This window comes from Microcaecilia unicolor, chromosome 10 (genome assembly GCF_901765095.1).
Source record: "Microcaecilia unicolor chromosome 10, aMicUni1.1, whole genome shotgun sequence".
Lineage (NCBI taxonomy): Eukaryota > Metazoa > Chordata > Amphibia > Gymnophiona > Siphonopidae > Microcaecilia > Microcaecilia unicolor.
In genome coordinates this window covers 189,492,346-189,509,052 of record NC_044040.1, presented here as the reverse complement: position 1 = coordinate 189,509,052, position 16,707 = coordinate 189,492,346, and the positions used below count along the sequence as shown (strand labels likewise).

At 40.5% G+C, this 16,707-nt stretch overlaps 1 protein-coding gene across 1 annotated transcript in view; it reads left to right on the top strand.

The window, feature by feature from the left end:
• Positions 1-8,442, top strand: part of KPNA4 (karyopherin subunit alpha 4) — an 85,566-nt gene extending 77,124 nt beyond the window's left edge. Inside the window, exons 16-17 of the mRNA XM_030215729.1 lie at positions 4,150-4,244; positions 5,984-8,442. Of these exons, the coding sequence (XP_030071589.1) occupies positions 4,150-4,244; positions 5,984-6,082 (194 nt within the window). The 3' untranslated portion in view covers positions 6,083-8,442. The remainder of the gene's footprint in view (positions 1-4,149; positions 4,245-5,983) is intronic.
• Positions 8,443-16,707: the final 8,265 nt, after the last annotated feature.

Genomic DNA, 16,707 nt, shown 5'->3' with positions numbered 1-16,707 from the left:
AAAAAAATCATCTCTGCTTGTTGGCAGCTCACGTAGTGGGGGTCTTGAATGTGGAGGTGGACTTTCTCAGCAGGCACTCTGGATCTGGGAGAATGGGAACTATCTAGCCAGGGGTTTCAGCTGATAGTGGACCAAAGGGGTTCTCTGCTTCTGCAGTTCATGGTGACAGAAAGGAATGCCAAAGTTCCCAAGTTCTTCAGACATCAGAACCAGGCTAGATGTGGAGAGAGACATGTACTGTATTTCTTCCCTCCTTTGCCCATGGTAGGCCATGTATTGAAAAGAATCGCATTGCACCGTGGTCAAATAATTCTCATAGCCGTGGATTTGACTGATGGACGGGTGTCCTCTTCCTAGGTACATGGCCTACTGAAGCAAGGTCTGGTGCTCATGAAGGATCCAGTGCCCCTTTGGTCGTACGGCTTGGCCATTGAAAGGGCTCAGTCGAGATAAGGTTTTTCTGATTTGGTCATTATTATGTTGTTTCAGGCTTTGAAATGCTCTACATCCGTGTGGCTTATGTGAGGGTGTGGAGGATGTTAGAATGCTGGTGTTCTGAACACAGACTTTCTCCCTTCTCTGCTCAGATCACGTACATCCTACCGTTTCTCCAGGCTGGTCTTCAGAAAGGATTGGCATTGGATTCTGTAAGGAAAATTTATGTTGTGGCTTTGGCCCATTTGAGGGGCTGACTACAGAAGACGGTTCTCACAGGGAGTGGGCCACTTGCACCCTCCCTTCGTATGCCGTGTCCAGAACGGAACCTTAATTTAGTCCTTTAGGCTCTTCAGAAGCCTCCTTTTTAGCCACACTAGATCTTACGCTAAAGACTACATTCTTGGTGGCTGTTGTGTCTGCACGTAGGGTTTTGGGACTTCAAGCTCTCGTTGGAATCCTTTTCTCTTTGTTTTCAGTGGCGGGGGTCTCCCTGCATTACGATTCCTTCCTTCTGAAAGTGATGTCAACATTTCATCTCGACCAATCTGTGGAGTTTCCGTTCTTTCGCAGAGAGGACAAAGAGTCTCAGTATTCTTCCTTAAAGCTTCTTGATGTGCATAGAGTCCTCATTAGATATGTGGAAGTCACAAATGAGTTTTGTAAATCGGACACTGCTTTTTGTTAGACAGAGGCTTGACCTCTTGGCTTCTAAGCCCACGATTGCTGGATGGCTGAAGGGAGACAGACATATTTTCAAAACACTTAAGACTTAATGGAGTTGCATAGTAACCTAAGGGACTTTGTAAGTTCTAAGTGCTTTGAAAAGGAGTCCCTATAGCATCAGCTTATTTCTTGCAGGGAAACAGGCCTCCCAGGTCTTACAGGCTCATTCTACAAGGCGTACAAGGGACATATTGGTCACAGACTACCTGAGTCCAGATATTCACAAGATGGCGACGTGGTCGTTGCTGCATACCTTTGCCAAGCACTATATGATAGACATTGCGGCATGCTCAGAAGCCAGTTTTGGGCCTTCTATCCTCAGGGTGGCTGTGCCAAGTTCGTAGTCACTCTAGGAATTGCTTTTGAACATCCCACAGGTTCTGGAATAGTGGGAGGCTATGTAATGGAAGGAGAAATTTAGGTTTTACCTGATAATTTTCTTTTCATTAGTCCTGCGCAAGGGTTCTTAGTTGTTATGGAATAATGGGACAAATAACGACTGTCATCTTGTATGGTGCTTCCTGCATATCTCTTGTTTTTTTTTTACAAGTTGTCCAGAGGTGAGAGGTCCACACATTTGCTCTTCTGGTTAATGTTGAGTTAGCGAGTTGTTTAAGGTGGTGGTGTGTTCTGTTTCTTCTTACTGCTTGTCTTTGTAAGTACTGAGGAACTGGCCTGGATGCCAAGAGATTTCTCGACTCAGCTTTCAGTTCTCTACCTCCACCTGCTGGTTGATGGATATAACTATCCCACAGGTTCTGGAATTCACACAAGACCTAATTTCTTGATTTCCTCCTTGTAGTATATGCATACACTTCCAAAAAGTGCAGTTTTTCTTATAGCCTTCCTACAACACAAGCGGAGCTTAACTGTGCTGTCTCAGAAGCTGATGAACTTATTTTAAATTTATAATCCGTGCTATCTACCATTCTGGGTGGCTTACATAGCATTTATAATAAAATTAACAAACATAAAATAACATGCTAGAAAGGAGCATACATATATAGAATTAAGATTATTCAAAGGCCTGCTGAAAGAAAAAGGCTTTTATTTCTTTCCTGGAAGACAGTGCTGTTTGGATTTGTCGTAAATATAATGGCAAAGAATTCCACACCTTGGACGCTGCCACCATAATAGTTTCTCTGTTCATCCAGTCTCACTTGTCTGAATGACTGAACATCACGCAGACTCTGGCTTTGTGACCAAGGAGCAAGTGGGGTTGTACATCTTCAAGGCAGTGGAAAGACATGAAGGAGCTTCCTCGTACAGTATTTTAAAGACCAACATCATGATTTTAAAATTAATCTGCCAAGTAATGGGGAGCCAAAGTAATTGTTTCAAAATGGGAGTGATATAGGTATATTGTGAGCATCCCAAAATTAAACACAGTAGCAATCTGGGCTGCTTGAAGGGCTCAGATATTATTTTTTTTTGGTAAACCCAGCAACAATTTATTGCTATAATCAAATAGTAGAAAAGCAAGTGCCAGATCAGTACTCAAAACATTGTGCTGATCTTATTTGTTCAGCCTATTTTATAGTTGGGACAGCTTGTAAGATCCCTGCCTCAAGCACTGCTGTTTGAAGGCTTTCCTGGTTAAAGGTCTTCAAGCTTAAATAAGATATGCATGCTAAACTGGCTGATGCCCTTTGTACAGGTGGCCACCTTTCATTGGAGAATCAGTACCATCAAGGACCATTGCACCATCTTTCAATATGTCTTCCCTAGTTTGAGCACGTCAACCTTGATGAATGGACACCCAACAAATTTAGAACGGTTTCCTTAGAAGCTTTATTCCCTTTGAGACCAATGCAGCAGAATTTATGGTAGTCCCTGTCCGAAAAAGAAGGTTGCCTAAATTAACAGTTCTAGCTTGGTCCAGATAAGTACAATGTTTTTGACTGAAAACTTGCCTCTCAAATCCAAACCCTGCTCAGGGTTGAGTATAGTACTTAAGGAATGGGAGAAACACTCCTCAGTATTCAGCATAATCAATTCCAAATATTGCTTACATTTTTACTTTCACTGAGAAGGATGCTCAACTGGACACAACCATCAGAGTCTTGTACTTAACCTCCAGGACAAGGTTAACTGGAGTGAACCATTTTAGTTTCAAGCTTTAGTTACATATGAGCCATATATACAGTTTCAATAAGGTAGGCTTTAGTGCACATCCTAAGTTTCAACCAAAGGTAAATCACATCCTTCTCAATCAAGCACTCCATACTGTGGACTATAAACAAGCCGTTGCATATCACCTGAAAGAGTCCACCACACAGCTGCTAGTCTCCAATTTTATCCCTCAGGATACGTTATAGCAAAATGCACTTGTTAATTGGCTAGCATGTATTCAGCTCTGTTATAGTCAAGCTGGTATCCCTCTGCTCAGGTGCCACTGCTGGCATAAGTTCTTTTGAAATGCTCATTATTAATGAACATCTGTAAAGCAGCTACCTGGTCCTTTCTCCATATTTCAACTTCACATTACTGCCTGGACCAGTCTTTAGCCATGGTTAAGCAGTATGGAGCAATCCTGTTCCAAGTGAACTGTTCAGTGCACCCTTGAACATTTAAATGAGTTGCTCTTCAGCAGTAAGATTGTCTGCTGCTGGATCAGCCCTGAGCATGGGAATCCTCTGCTTCTGTGGCTGACTCAATCCTGCTTGTTGATGGAGAAAGTAAAAGTTGCTTTCCTGTAACGTGTGCTTTTAAGCAGCAGGATTGATCAGATGTCCAGTTTCACCTACCTTCCCAAGAGTCGATGCTATACATTGTATTAACTGAAGTTTGAGGGACATGGCTGTGCATATTAAAACTAGTTTTGAGCTCTGGGAGAGCTGTTTTCTCAGCACATCTGATTAATCCTGCTGTCTATGAAGAACATGTGTCACAGGCAAGCAGTATTTCTTAACTTGATGCAGATGTGTATGTCAGGTTTGTGTTGGTATAATAGACATGTATTGTAATATAGTGAAATGTTTCATACAGGGCTGGAAAAGATTGAACAACTACAAAACCATGAAAATGAAGACATCTACAAACTGGCTTATGAAATCATTGATCAGTTTTTCTCATCAGATGATGTAAGTGAATGAGTGTTTTTAGTTATTTTGAAGGTAAGAGAAGAAGGGGAATGGTAATTTTGTATATATAGATGTCTACAACATACCAAGAATTGAAGAAGGGCAAGGTTGTCCCGAAAGAGTGAACCAGAAGGCAGATTGTAGTCTCAAAGGATAAATGGAAGAGGAGGGGTATGTTTTGTTTTTAAAAGCCTGTTGAGAGAGAGGCAGTGTGTATGGAAAATTGGAGTTGGTTTTGTAACATGTTGACAATATGCAGTGCTTTACAATGATACCACCTATTTAGGTACACTGTCCCCTGCCCCACAGAGCTTACAATCCGAAATGAGTACTTGAGGCAGTGTGAGATGTGACTTAAGGTCACAGAGGGGCTCGTTTTCAAAGCACTAAGATTTACCAAGTTTCATAGATTACTATCAGGCTCATTTTCGAAAGAGATGGACATCCAAAAAGTGACATAAATCGGCACTTGGGCTTCTGTCTCAGAGACGTCCAAATCAGTATAATCGAAACCCGATTTTGGACGTCTCTGAGGTCCATTGCAAGGACGTCCAAATTTCAAGGGGGCGTATCGGAGGCGCGGTGAAGGCGGGACTTGGGCATTCCTAAGACTTGGACCTCTTTGACCCATTATCAAAAAAAGCAGAGATGTCCATGACTACAACTTGGATGTTTTCACCCGGACATGTTTTTATTACGACTAAGGCATAAAAAGGTGCCCGGAATGACCAGATGACCACTGGAGGGAATCAGGGATGACCTCCCCTTACTCCTCCAGTGGCCACTAACCCCCTCCCACCCTCAAAAGACATTATTAAAAATATTACTTGCCAGCCTCAGATGTCATACTCAGGTCTATGACAGCGCATGCAGGTCCTTGGAGCAGTTTTAGTGGGTGCAGTGTACTTCAGACAGGTAGACCCAGGTCCATAACCCCCACCCACCTGTTACATTTGAGGAGAAAACAGTGAGCCCTCCAAAACCCACCAGAAACTCTCTGCACCTACATCTAGATGCTCCGCTTCACGTGTAAGGGCAATGGTAGTGGTGTACAGTTGGGGGTAGTGGGTGGGTTTTGGGGGGTGGGCTCAGCACACAAGGTAAGGGAGTTGTGTATCTGGGAGCATTTTATGAAGTCCACTGCAGTGCCTGCTAGGGTGCCCGATTGCTGTCCTGACATGTTGGGGAGACCAGTGTACTACAAATGTTGGCTCCTCCCACATCCAAATGGTTTGCATTTGAACGTTTTAGACTTGGATGTCTTTGGTTTCAAAAATTGCCGAAAATCAGGCGTCCAAATCCAAGGACATCCATGGTATTTTCAAAACAAAAGATGGACGTCCAATTTTTTTTCGAAAATGACCTTCTCACCGCCTCTGAATTTGGACGTCTTTGGAAAACGTCCAAATTCCGACTTGGGCATTTTCAAAAGAAATGTCCATTTAATTTTGTAAATCTTTTTGCTTTGAAAATACACCACCTCAGTGTGTTGGTGGCAGAAACAATAATTGAACTGTTTCCTAGGTTCTCAACCTGTTGTTTGATCTCTGGTCCACTTCTCTCTAGTAACATTAAAGGGTCAAAATGTAAACTGAGCTGAAGGGGGATAGAAAATATTGAATTAAAAAAAAAAAAGCTTGAAAAGTGGACTGTGGCATGAACAGGAAGAAGCCAACCTAAGACTATTATTTTTTTTAGTTTATAATCTGAGAGCTAAGAACTTGTCATTTTCTCTTTAGATTGATGAAGATCCTACACTTGTTCCAGACACAATACAAGGTGGAACATTTGGTTTCAATTCATCTGCCAACGTACCAGCTGAAGGGTTCCAGTTTTAGGAAGATAAGTTTGGAAGTTAGGAACAGTGCAGCAATAAGTGGTTTGATCCATCAAGCTTGGCTCATGGGATCTGCTGCTGCATTAAATTGGGAAAGAAATGTGCAGATTTCATTTGGAATCAGAGAAAAGCCCAAATGAAGTCAAGATTGCGAGTGGGTGCGAATGAGAGTGAGTGGCAAATGTAACGATAAACTTCAGCGAATGCTTATTTAGATTGTTCAGAGAAAAAAAGGGCTAAAGGTCAAAGTCTTCAGTGCCTGAGAAGGAACATCGACTTACTAGTGCAACTGGGGAAAAAATGCAGTACTATCATCATCAAGCCTTCTAAGCTAAACAGATAATAGGATTCCCATATAAGTCCAAGGAGAATGAGCCCAAGCCTTGCTATGAAGCACTGTGTGAATGGACAACAGTGAATGAATGTCTGGACTCAACGCTGTGGAGCCAGGCTGATCTTTCAAAATCGGGCTCCTTCAGTCTCGAAGCAGACTCCATGTCCTGCAGTGACGTATGTACGAGCGAGAGTATGGGTGTGGTGCTGTATGTGAACGCATGCAAGCTTGATTCGCCTTCAGGGGGCCGATACTAAACCTAGTAAATCATCAAAATGAGGTCAGAAGTGTTACCTTACACTGGACATAGAAACAAAGACCGTTTTAGCAGCAGATTGTGGTTAACTCCTGCAGCCTGTGTGCTTTCTTTTTTTTGTTTTGTTTTAGTTATTTTTAATTTCTTTCTTGTATGGCTTATTTTTAGTTGCTTTAAAAGTTGGATAAAACTTCAGGAAGGCTTCCCTGTGCATTTGCACCAGATAAATGTTCATTATGAAAAGCTTTCCATATCATCAGAAAAAATTTATGTAGAATTTTGCATGGATTCATGAATTTCCCTCAAAATTGACAGTTTTCACAGTACAAGAATTGCCATATGGAATAGTAGAAAACCATAAAATGTGCTGAGAGCCATCCCTTTCATTTTCAGAGATAACTGTAGAGATCTTTGCATGTGGTAATCTACAGCATAGTTCATTTTTAGATAGATTTAGTTGAGTCCTGTACAATTGTTTCAGTTGAGGTAGAATACTGTGCTGTGTTTCAGCGTTAACTTGTTTTCAGGCTTTGTTTTCTATGAAAATGATATGATATGGAAACTTAAAAAAAAATTTGGTGCATATGTACTGCTGAATAAAGAGGTGTGAATAGATGTACAAATCCATTCATGGTTTGAACACCTTTAATATGCCTAATCTGTTCAACTGTTTTAGACTTTTATCTTAGATGTAGGCAGCCACAAACTATCTATTTTGAGCCACTTTAGGGAGAAAACTTTATATTTTTAAAACTTGCATACCAAGCATGCAAGTGTTTTTTAATTGGAAGAATGCCTCTGTTTTGAGGTTCTGCACACTAAATTAAAGGAAACCTTGATTAATTTGTACAAAAATAAGAGAACTCTTTATAAGGTGGCTCATTGTAGGAAATGCTGTGCCTTCCCCTTTGAGCACAAGTGTTGCATGAACAACAGTTTGCTATTATAAAACATACAAAGTTAGCCACCATTTAGCATCTATAACTACTTTGTGTTTAAAAGTTTACTGGTAATTCTGAAACACTGTAGAATGGATAAAGATTATTTTGTGATCATAACTTTGTTGGACTAGAGTATTTTTGCAGCATTCCTTGTCATCTTGAAACTTGATTCAAGTTTAAAACGAACAGCAGAAAAACTAGCTTGTAAAATTTATCTACCTGGAGTACAGGCTAGGCTGCCTTGGGGGAAATAAACATTGAAACTTCAAACAAACTGTATTGCCTTTTTGTTATGTACACAGGTAAACGGAACTGGTGCTGTGTAACTAAAAGACCTTCTTACCCCTTGGGATATGTCGAAGGTTTAGATGATCAGGTATAGAAATACAAATGGAACTAGTTTCTGACCTGTGCATGAGATTGTGGGTGGTTTAGAAGCAAATGCTCAGTTTAACTTTACCTGAATTCTATGTCAGCAAAAGATGTTTTTTTTCAATTTTTTTTTTTTATGTCTTCTCTTCATGGCTGATTTGGTCAGCTTTCATTGGGGCATGCAGACTGAAGGAGGTATACACCTGATTCTCTTCAAACAATGTCAACTGTAGTTTAATTTTGAATTGTTTTCTAATGGATGTATTTGAAACATTTTTATGGAACACTACATGAATTGAGTGAACCGAAGGAAAATGTTTGTGCCCTTCTGTAAACCTGGTTAACATCTTTTGCTATGGATCTTGTAAACCTAGAAATAAGCTGTCAGTAATGAGCTGAAGTTGGTAATCAATGTTAAACTGTTGTGCAAAGATGGTTAAAAGAAAACTGCAACAGAATATTGCTTCAGTGTATTGTGTTATGTTACAGATCTTCCATCCTATTTAACATCTCATTCAGTTAGCTTTCATTTCTGCTAAGAATTGCCAGACAAATACATCTTTACCCATATCTTCTATGTTGGACAAATCAGTAGCTGCTATTCTGCATTTGTAGTTAACTTTAGCCAGTGGTGAACTCATCTTTTCTGTCCTGCATGTTTATCACATGGGTGACCATGAAAGAGCCCTGGAAACTAGTTGGAGGATTCTGGTTCTGTCAGCATATAGTGATTACATGACTTGCTTAAAACTGACTTGTAAGGTAGTTTGCAGCATATTTATAGCAGAGTGACAAACTGTGCTATTTCAGAGGGTGTCAGCTAGGCCTTTAAAGGCTAAAGTAGATGGCAGTGCGATCTACCTAAATTGCATTAAATTGTTTCAATGTGCAACAAATGTCTAAATATTTTGAGATTTTTTTTTAGGCATATTTTGTGCAAAGGTAAATAACACAAACAGGGTAAACTTGAAATATATTGTGTTCTGTGTTGCTAAAAAGCACTAGCAAGAATCACAAACTGTTTTTTGTGTTGTGGCGTGGGTGTACGTAACCCACAGCATTCAATGTATAGCAATCAAATTTTCAGGATGGCTGTAACTATATAAAGGTAGAAAGGGATGAGTTTTTTTTTTTCTCAAGAAAATTTATGAATCTGGCTCAGAGAAAAAGAAAAAAAAGATCAGTCTTTGGTTTTAGAATTTCTCGACAACTTTCTTATAAAACGATTTGTAAAACTGAACATGTTAGACCACTTGGATATGTAGAAATAAAGCTTGCTTGTTTTCCCTTACCAGGCTTTCAAGCGTTATCCTCTCCAGGCCAGTGAAGCAATCATTCAATTATGTTGGGTTTAAATAATCCAGGGGTCTCCAAACTTTTTCATGTAAAGGCATTGCAGAATGGGCAAGAGAGCTTCCCCCCCCCCCCCTTGGGGGGGGGGGACCACTAAACATTTTAGACCTACATGTAATTTTAAATACTAATTTTCATTCAACAAGGATATATATATATTTTTTTAAACTCACTTTATTTTGGCTTAACAATTACAATCCCCCCCCCCCCAAAAAAAAAAAACAAAAAAACAAAAAAAAAACATAAATGTGACTCCTGAGTAATACACTCGAGTGATCATTAATGACACTTCGTGTAGTATGTAAACCACTTTGATTTTAACTACAGAAAGGTAGTATGTCAGGTCTCATTTCCCCTTCCCTCTCCAGCTGTTGTCACCTGAGCAGGGAGTTGAGGCACAGTTTGCCCCAGCAGCCAGTCTGTAACACATAGCCCCAACAAAACCGCCTCCCCCAAGTCTTATGTCACATGCTCATTCTGAACCAACAAGCCTTGCATGAGGAAGAAGCAGAGCGGAACAGTACCCACCGCCACCCATGCTGTAAATAGCCCGAGCAGGCTACCCAGTCTAGGAAAGTCCAAGAGAATAGGAGAATCCACATAGCTTAAAAATTGCTGCAAGGCACCTCAAGTCAGGTCAGTTCTTGTATACCGCTGATATTTCCTTTTCAGGGTTCAGTGTGGTTTACAGTCTAGGAGAACAGATTACAAGTTTATTGGTGTGTAGGTAGATGACGGGACAATTTAATACATTCTAAAGGGTGAACTATGAAGATGGAGATTTAAGAGGGCTTATTGTGAAGCAGTCTTTGGGAAAAGTTTTTAGCTTCTTTTGGAAGCTAAGGTATCTGAGTCTTCTGATGGTGATAGGCTTCCATGTCGCAACTCCAAGAACAGGAACTAGTGAGTTGAAGATTCTCTGATAGCGAATTTCATTGTGAAATGGAATTGCAAGCATCAGCTTTTCTTTTAGTCTGTTCATCTGGGTCAATAGAATTCAAAAGCAGGCTTTATTTTTTTTATTTTTGTTACATTTGTACCCCGTGCTTTCCCACTCATGGCAGGCTCAATGCGGCTTACATGGGGTAATGGAGCGTTAAGTGACTTGCCCAGAGTCACAAGGAGCTGCCTGTGCCTGAAGTGGGAATTGAACTCAGTTCCCCAGGACCAAAGTCCACCACCCTAACCACTAGGCCACTCCTCCACTCCTTTGCGGCCTCAGTCCTCAAAGCTTTCCTTCACTGCTGTGATCCACCCAGGGGGAAACAGGAAATTGTGTGTGTGTGGGGGGGGGGGGGGGGGGTGGATTGCGGCAGAGAGGGAATGTTTCAGGGCAGCATGAGCAGGCATACAGTGAAGTTAAGTGGAACTAGATTTAAGAGACATCTAAGAAAATAATCTTTCATGGAAAGGGTGGTGGATGCTTGGCTGATAACCTTAGAGGTCAGATAAGCCTATAAGTGAGTTGTGCAGTCCCCTGAAAATCCGTCTGTTCTTGGTCTTAGCCGATGGTAGCAGTGGTAAGCCTGTGCAGTCCTGGTTTGTTGTAGCTGGGGCTATTTAACTCCCCCCAGTCACATTTTATTCAGTCACTCTTGGCTTCAGAGGAAAGAAGGAAGCTTTAAATAAATAAATCAAAATCCATTCAGGCTATTCTGTCTCTCTGCTGCTGGACATGGATTGAGTCATGAGGGGGTCTCTTGTGCCCCTGGATAGTTCACGATGGTAAAACATTAACTTCAGCCCTCAAAGTGTATGTGCAGCAGGAGCCCATACTGTGCCCTCTGTGAATTTCCTGTCAGTTTTGTGGCCCCATAAGTTTAATGATATTTTTGGAGGGGGCCTGGCTTGGATGAAGAGTAGAGACCTAGTACATTATGATTCATTTCTGTTTCTCATATTAGTAATCCATGCAGCCAAAGGGACAAAAATTGACATTACCGTATCCTACTATTAACAGGGCACATCCCAGCACGGTTTAAACCTATTAACATTGGCCCCATAACACATAATTGAAAATTTAAAGTTGCCCACTAGAAGGATGCAGCCTCTTGACCACACGTCATGTAGGCACTCGCAACCCAGTGGAGCTTCATGGGGGCCACCTTTCTAGCCACCTCTGGATGTTGCATCTTTCTGGTGAGAGAATTTTATTTTACAGCTGTTATGATACAACAAAACTGTTCTTCTGGGCTGTGTGTTGGAGACCAATGGTATAAACTTATCGGTCCTGCATAGTCTGTGTATGTCATTGCATCTCAGTTAAAGGGGGGGGGGGGGGGGGGTTATATTCTACCTATTGATACCAAGAAAATAGCAATAATCAGAGTTGATATTTGACAAGTTTGATTGTGTCAAAAGATCTGAAATGGCCACATTTCAACTGGATAAGGCTCTATTAGGAGAATTAACCAAAACAAATAATGAAATAAAAATTTAAAACATATACACAGTACAATGGTGTGTAATCAAAATTGGGGCCACCTCATGCGGTGTAGGATCAGTGTGAATGAGTAATATATTAAAAGTACGTTGGGTTAATATTTTCATGTTATTTCTCTCTCCACATTGTTTTAGAACATAGTATTTGTTTTATGATGATTCTCTGCTTTAATTTTTAATTAGAAATCTATTGATGTATTTGGTTAACGGTTAAAACTTCTCAGAATATCTTCTTTGCGATGTGCTGTGTTATTCTGCTGGTTTAAGCACAATGGGTTGCTGCCTCTTGCTCCTACAGTTAAATTATTGCACAACATTCTTCTATAATCTGTCATCTTAGTTTTGGGGGTTTGTCATCGGTGCAGAGCTTGGAGTAGTTCTTAACTGTGACTCTTTCCCCTCTAGATATTAGAGCTAGGGTAGTTTTAACATGGTACCCGTTGGAACAGATGTCTGCACAGGATGCTGCAACACCTTCCCCAACATTATGCAGTGATTAGGGGTAATAAATAAATAATGGAAGGAGGCTGTCACAGCAGGGCAGGACCAGCCAGTGATAAAATGTGGGAGCTTCCCCTAAAGGAAGTCCTTGCGTAGGAGCATTTGGCGACCAGGTTTTGATAAACTTGTTGACCTATAAGTGCATTCACTCTGCAGCCTCTCACTACCTCTCCACCCTCCTCTCTCCCTACACTCCTTCCCTAGAACTCCGTTCACTAGGCAAATCTCTCCTAATTGCACTTCTCCTCCATCGCTAACTCCAGACTCCGCTCCTTCTATCTCGCTGCATCTTATGCCTGGAATAGGCTTCCTGAGCCATTACATCTAGCTCCATCCCTGGCTGCCTTCAAATCCGGGCTAAAGGCCTACCTTTTTGATGCTGCTTTCGACTCCTGACCTGTAACTTTTATCTTATCCTTGTGTCCTTCTGTCTGCAGGGACTGTCTTCATGTTCAGTTGTAAAGTGCTGTGTATGAGTGGTAGCACTATAGAAGTGATTTATAGTAGTAAACTTGGGAATGGTTTTACAATCATTGGCTGGGAGGAGGGATCCTATTATTTGTTTTTTTTTTTAAATTTATTAGGCAGGCACTTAAATTACTTTTCATGTTTGCCTTAGAGGTTGCATGATTAAGTATATTTTTGTTAAAACTAAATTTGTAAATTTAAAGTAGTTTTGGGTCACTATTTAAAATGGTGTTAAATTGACATCTACTCTCCAAGTTAATTATTTATGTAATTTATAGTATACCTAGGTGGGAATACATTAAAAAAATTTATAATCCTAAAACATCCAACAAACAATATACATCACATAAAATATATTAAGGGCCTCATTCATTTTTGAAACAAAGGGTTTCTAAGCAGTTCATCTGCAGTGCACCCAAATCACAAGAGGACAGGATTTGAGCATTCCCAAAACGTGAATGTTTTTCTGCCATAATGGCTAAAGCAAAAAAGTCCAGGGCTAAAAGACCAGATGGTCACTGTTACACTTGTGGTAGAAACTAACCAAATCCCTACTGTACCCTTTATAGGTGACCCCTACAGATATAAGGGTAATTACAGTGTTGTACAGTAGGTTTTTGGAGGGCTCACCATACAATGTAAGGGGGTAATGGTGAGATTAGGAAATAGCCATTTTTGAAACAGAAGGATGACACTTTTCTGGTTTGGAAATCACTGTTTTGCCACTTGATTTTTGGACATTTTCAGCAAAAAAAAACCCCATCCAAAATCAGATTGTCATATTGAAAATGCCCATCTAAGCATACATCCTCTGTCCTATACACAAGTCTAGCAAATTGCCCTTTCCACTACAAGAAAAAAAAAACCTGTTAAACATCTCATCCATATGCCTACTTGACTAGCAAGGCTTTAAGTTGTTCCTCAAAGGGAGATGTATCAGCCTTAAATTCCCAGGCAGACGATTCCATTTTTCTGGTCCTGCACTCAAAAAAAAAGAATGCTTTCTCGTCTCCACAAGCTGAATCTTCCTGGTTGCTGGACCAGCTGATGGGCACCATCAGCTCTCAGTGCCAAATCCAGTTCAGCAATATTCAATATCATCGCCAAATAATATGGTGCTTGTTGCTTCGACACCTGATATATCAGTAATAGTACTTTAGCCCACACACTCACAAATGGTCAGCCAATGCAGCTCAATTAATACAGGTGTAATATGATGGAATTGTGAAACACTTGAAATTGAGCTGTTGCATTTTGTATTACCTGTAAAGGTCTAATTGTGACGCTGGAAGGCATAAAAGTTTGATTGGGGTACTGGGAGCAGTTACTCCACAAGTCTATTATCCCCTTACCGAAGGGTATTCTTTTTGAACATGTAGACAGTTGTGGGTTACTTCTGTGAAAAGAACGCTTGTTTATATATAAAGCTAGTGTGGTGGGTAAAAAAATGTATTTTACACTCTTTAACTTCTCAGTTTGGCTAAGTACATCGTCCAGGTTCACTGAGATTTCTTTGTTCCTCTGCATCGTCACTCTTGAAAACCATTTCCAGTAGAGGTAGATCTCTCATATTTTCTTCCATAAAGACTGAAGCAAAGAGTTCATTTAATCTCTGCGCTATGGCCTTGTTCTCCTTTTGCTCCTTCATGATTAACGGTCCCATGGATTCCCTCACAGGATTTCTGATGTACCTGAAAACGGTGTTACTATGAGTTTTTGTCTCCATGGCAAGTAATGCTTCATATTCTCTTTTAGTCTTCTTTATCAGTGCTTTCACTGCTTATGTTGCTTCTTATTTTCTTCATTCGGATCCTTTTTCCATTCTTTGAAGGATGCTCTCTTGGCTCTAATAGCCTCTTTCACTTTAACCACGGTGGCTGTCATTTGCCACCTTTCTTAATATGTGGAATACATCTGGTCTGGGCTTCCACAATGGTATTTTTAAACAACGTCCACACCTTATTTAAAGTCCTAACCTGTGCAGTTTACCCTTTTAGGTTCTTTTTAACCATTTTCCTCATTTTGTTATAGAAAATTGAATGCTGCTACTGTAGATTTCTTTACTGACTTCACTCAAGTTTGATCAGGTTATGATCATTGTTTCCCAGCGGATCCAACACTATTACCACTCATACTATATACCCTGCATTCCACTAAGGACTAGTTGAGGAGTGGCCTAGTGGTTAGTGTGGTGGACTTTGGTCCTGGGGACCTGAGGAACTGAGTTTGATGCCCACTTCAGGCACAGGCAGCTCCTTGTAACTCTGGGCAAGTCACTTAACCCTCCATTGCCACAGGTACAAAATAAGTACCTGTATCCAATATGTAAGCCGCATTGAGCCTGCCATGAGTGGGAAAGTGCGGGGTACAAATGTAACAAAAATAAATTTAAAATAGCTCCCCTTCTTGTCAGTTCTTGGACCAATTGCTCCAAGAAGCAGCTATTTATTATATCTAAGAATTTTACCTCCCTAGCGCTCCCTGATGTAGCATTTATCCAGTCAATATTGAAGTAATTAAAATCACCATTATAATGTTGCCCAACTTGCCAGCTTTCCTAATTTCTGTAAACATTTGTTCATCTGTCTGTTTGATCTGTCCTGGTGGATGGTAGTACTAGACATCTGGTATAGATAGACCCTGGGAGCTGACATGAGGCCAAATGACAGTACGCAATACTGGTAATTGTGTTTCCCTATTTGAAATCTGAGATACTTGTGACTGGGAAGTATCAAAATGTGGGTATAAGTATCCTTCAAGTCAAGAAAGCATAGTCAATCATTTTCCTAAATCATGGGTGTCCAGGGAAAGCATCCTGAACATATGAGAACTAGGGGACATACAATGATGCTACTAAGTAGTACATATAAAACAAAGTGGAGAAAATGATTCTTCACTGAATGTGTAATTAGACTTTGGCATTCTTTGCCAGAGATTGTGGTTTGGGTACAGTCCTTAAAAAAAAAAAAAAAGGCCATAATCCACTGTTTATTTTGATGATGAGCAGCATAAAATCTGGGTTACTTGGGATCTTTCCAGGTACTTAGATCTAGATTGGCCACTGTTGCAAATGGCAATGCTTATATTCTTAATTTACGATGGGAAAATATTCTCTGAATTACCTAAAGTATCAATACCAAAGTATATTTGAAATTATCTTAAGTGGGCAAGTATGTAACCATTCGTAACTTACATTTTTGCCTATTTGCAATGATTTTTTGAGCATGGGGGGGGGGGGGGGGGTTGCCATTTGATATAGCAAATGAGTGCAGTTTTCTAACAGAAAAGATATGCAGTTTTTAAAAATGCAGACATGAAGAGGAGCAAAGCTTTCCTTGAGGCTCCTGTAATTAAAAAAACAAACAAAATAAGTAAACTGCTAGAAGAAATGTTTATCATTACTTAACCCCTATGGGAAAAGTGTAATATAAATGCCAGTTGAGATTCTATTCATGCTGCCATATTTTGTAATATCAGCTCTGTGCCTCCTGTGGTATCGTACTAAAGCATTGGTCTGCATGGCAGCAGCCCATTTCCACTCTGCCTCCATTGAAGACATTTGCAAGGCAGCTGTGTCTCAAGCAGTATTCCAGGTAGGATAGCCAGTTTGGAGAAGCTGCAGAATATTTTTGCTACTTAAAAGTCAACTATTTAACCCCCTTAACTCCCCCCCCAGTAACCCTCTCGACTTACCCCTATAGCAACAATATTATCCATACGCATACATTTCAAACTCCCAACAAGGGATTACTTATAGTTCTGTAACAATAATTCAGGGATTAAAAAAAAAAAAACCACCCACCAGAGGCTTCCCTGCCCCCCCACCAGGATCCAGCATGTGTAGCCAAGAAGGCCCTTTAATCCACCTCTATCCATTAATATGGCCCAGCACCTATAAAATAACGATCAGATATTATTCAAAATTAGACTCCTCACCCTGTGGAGAAGTGACTGTAGAT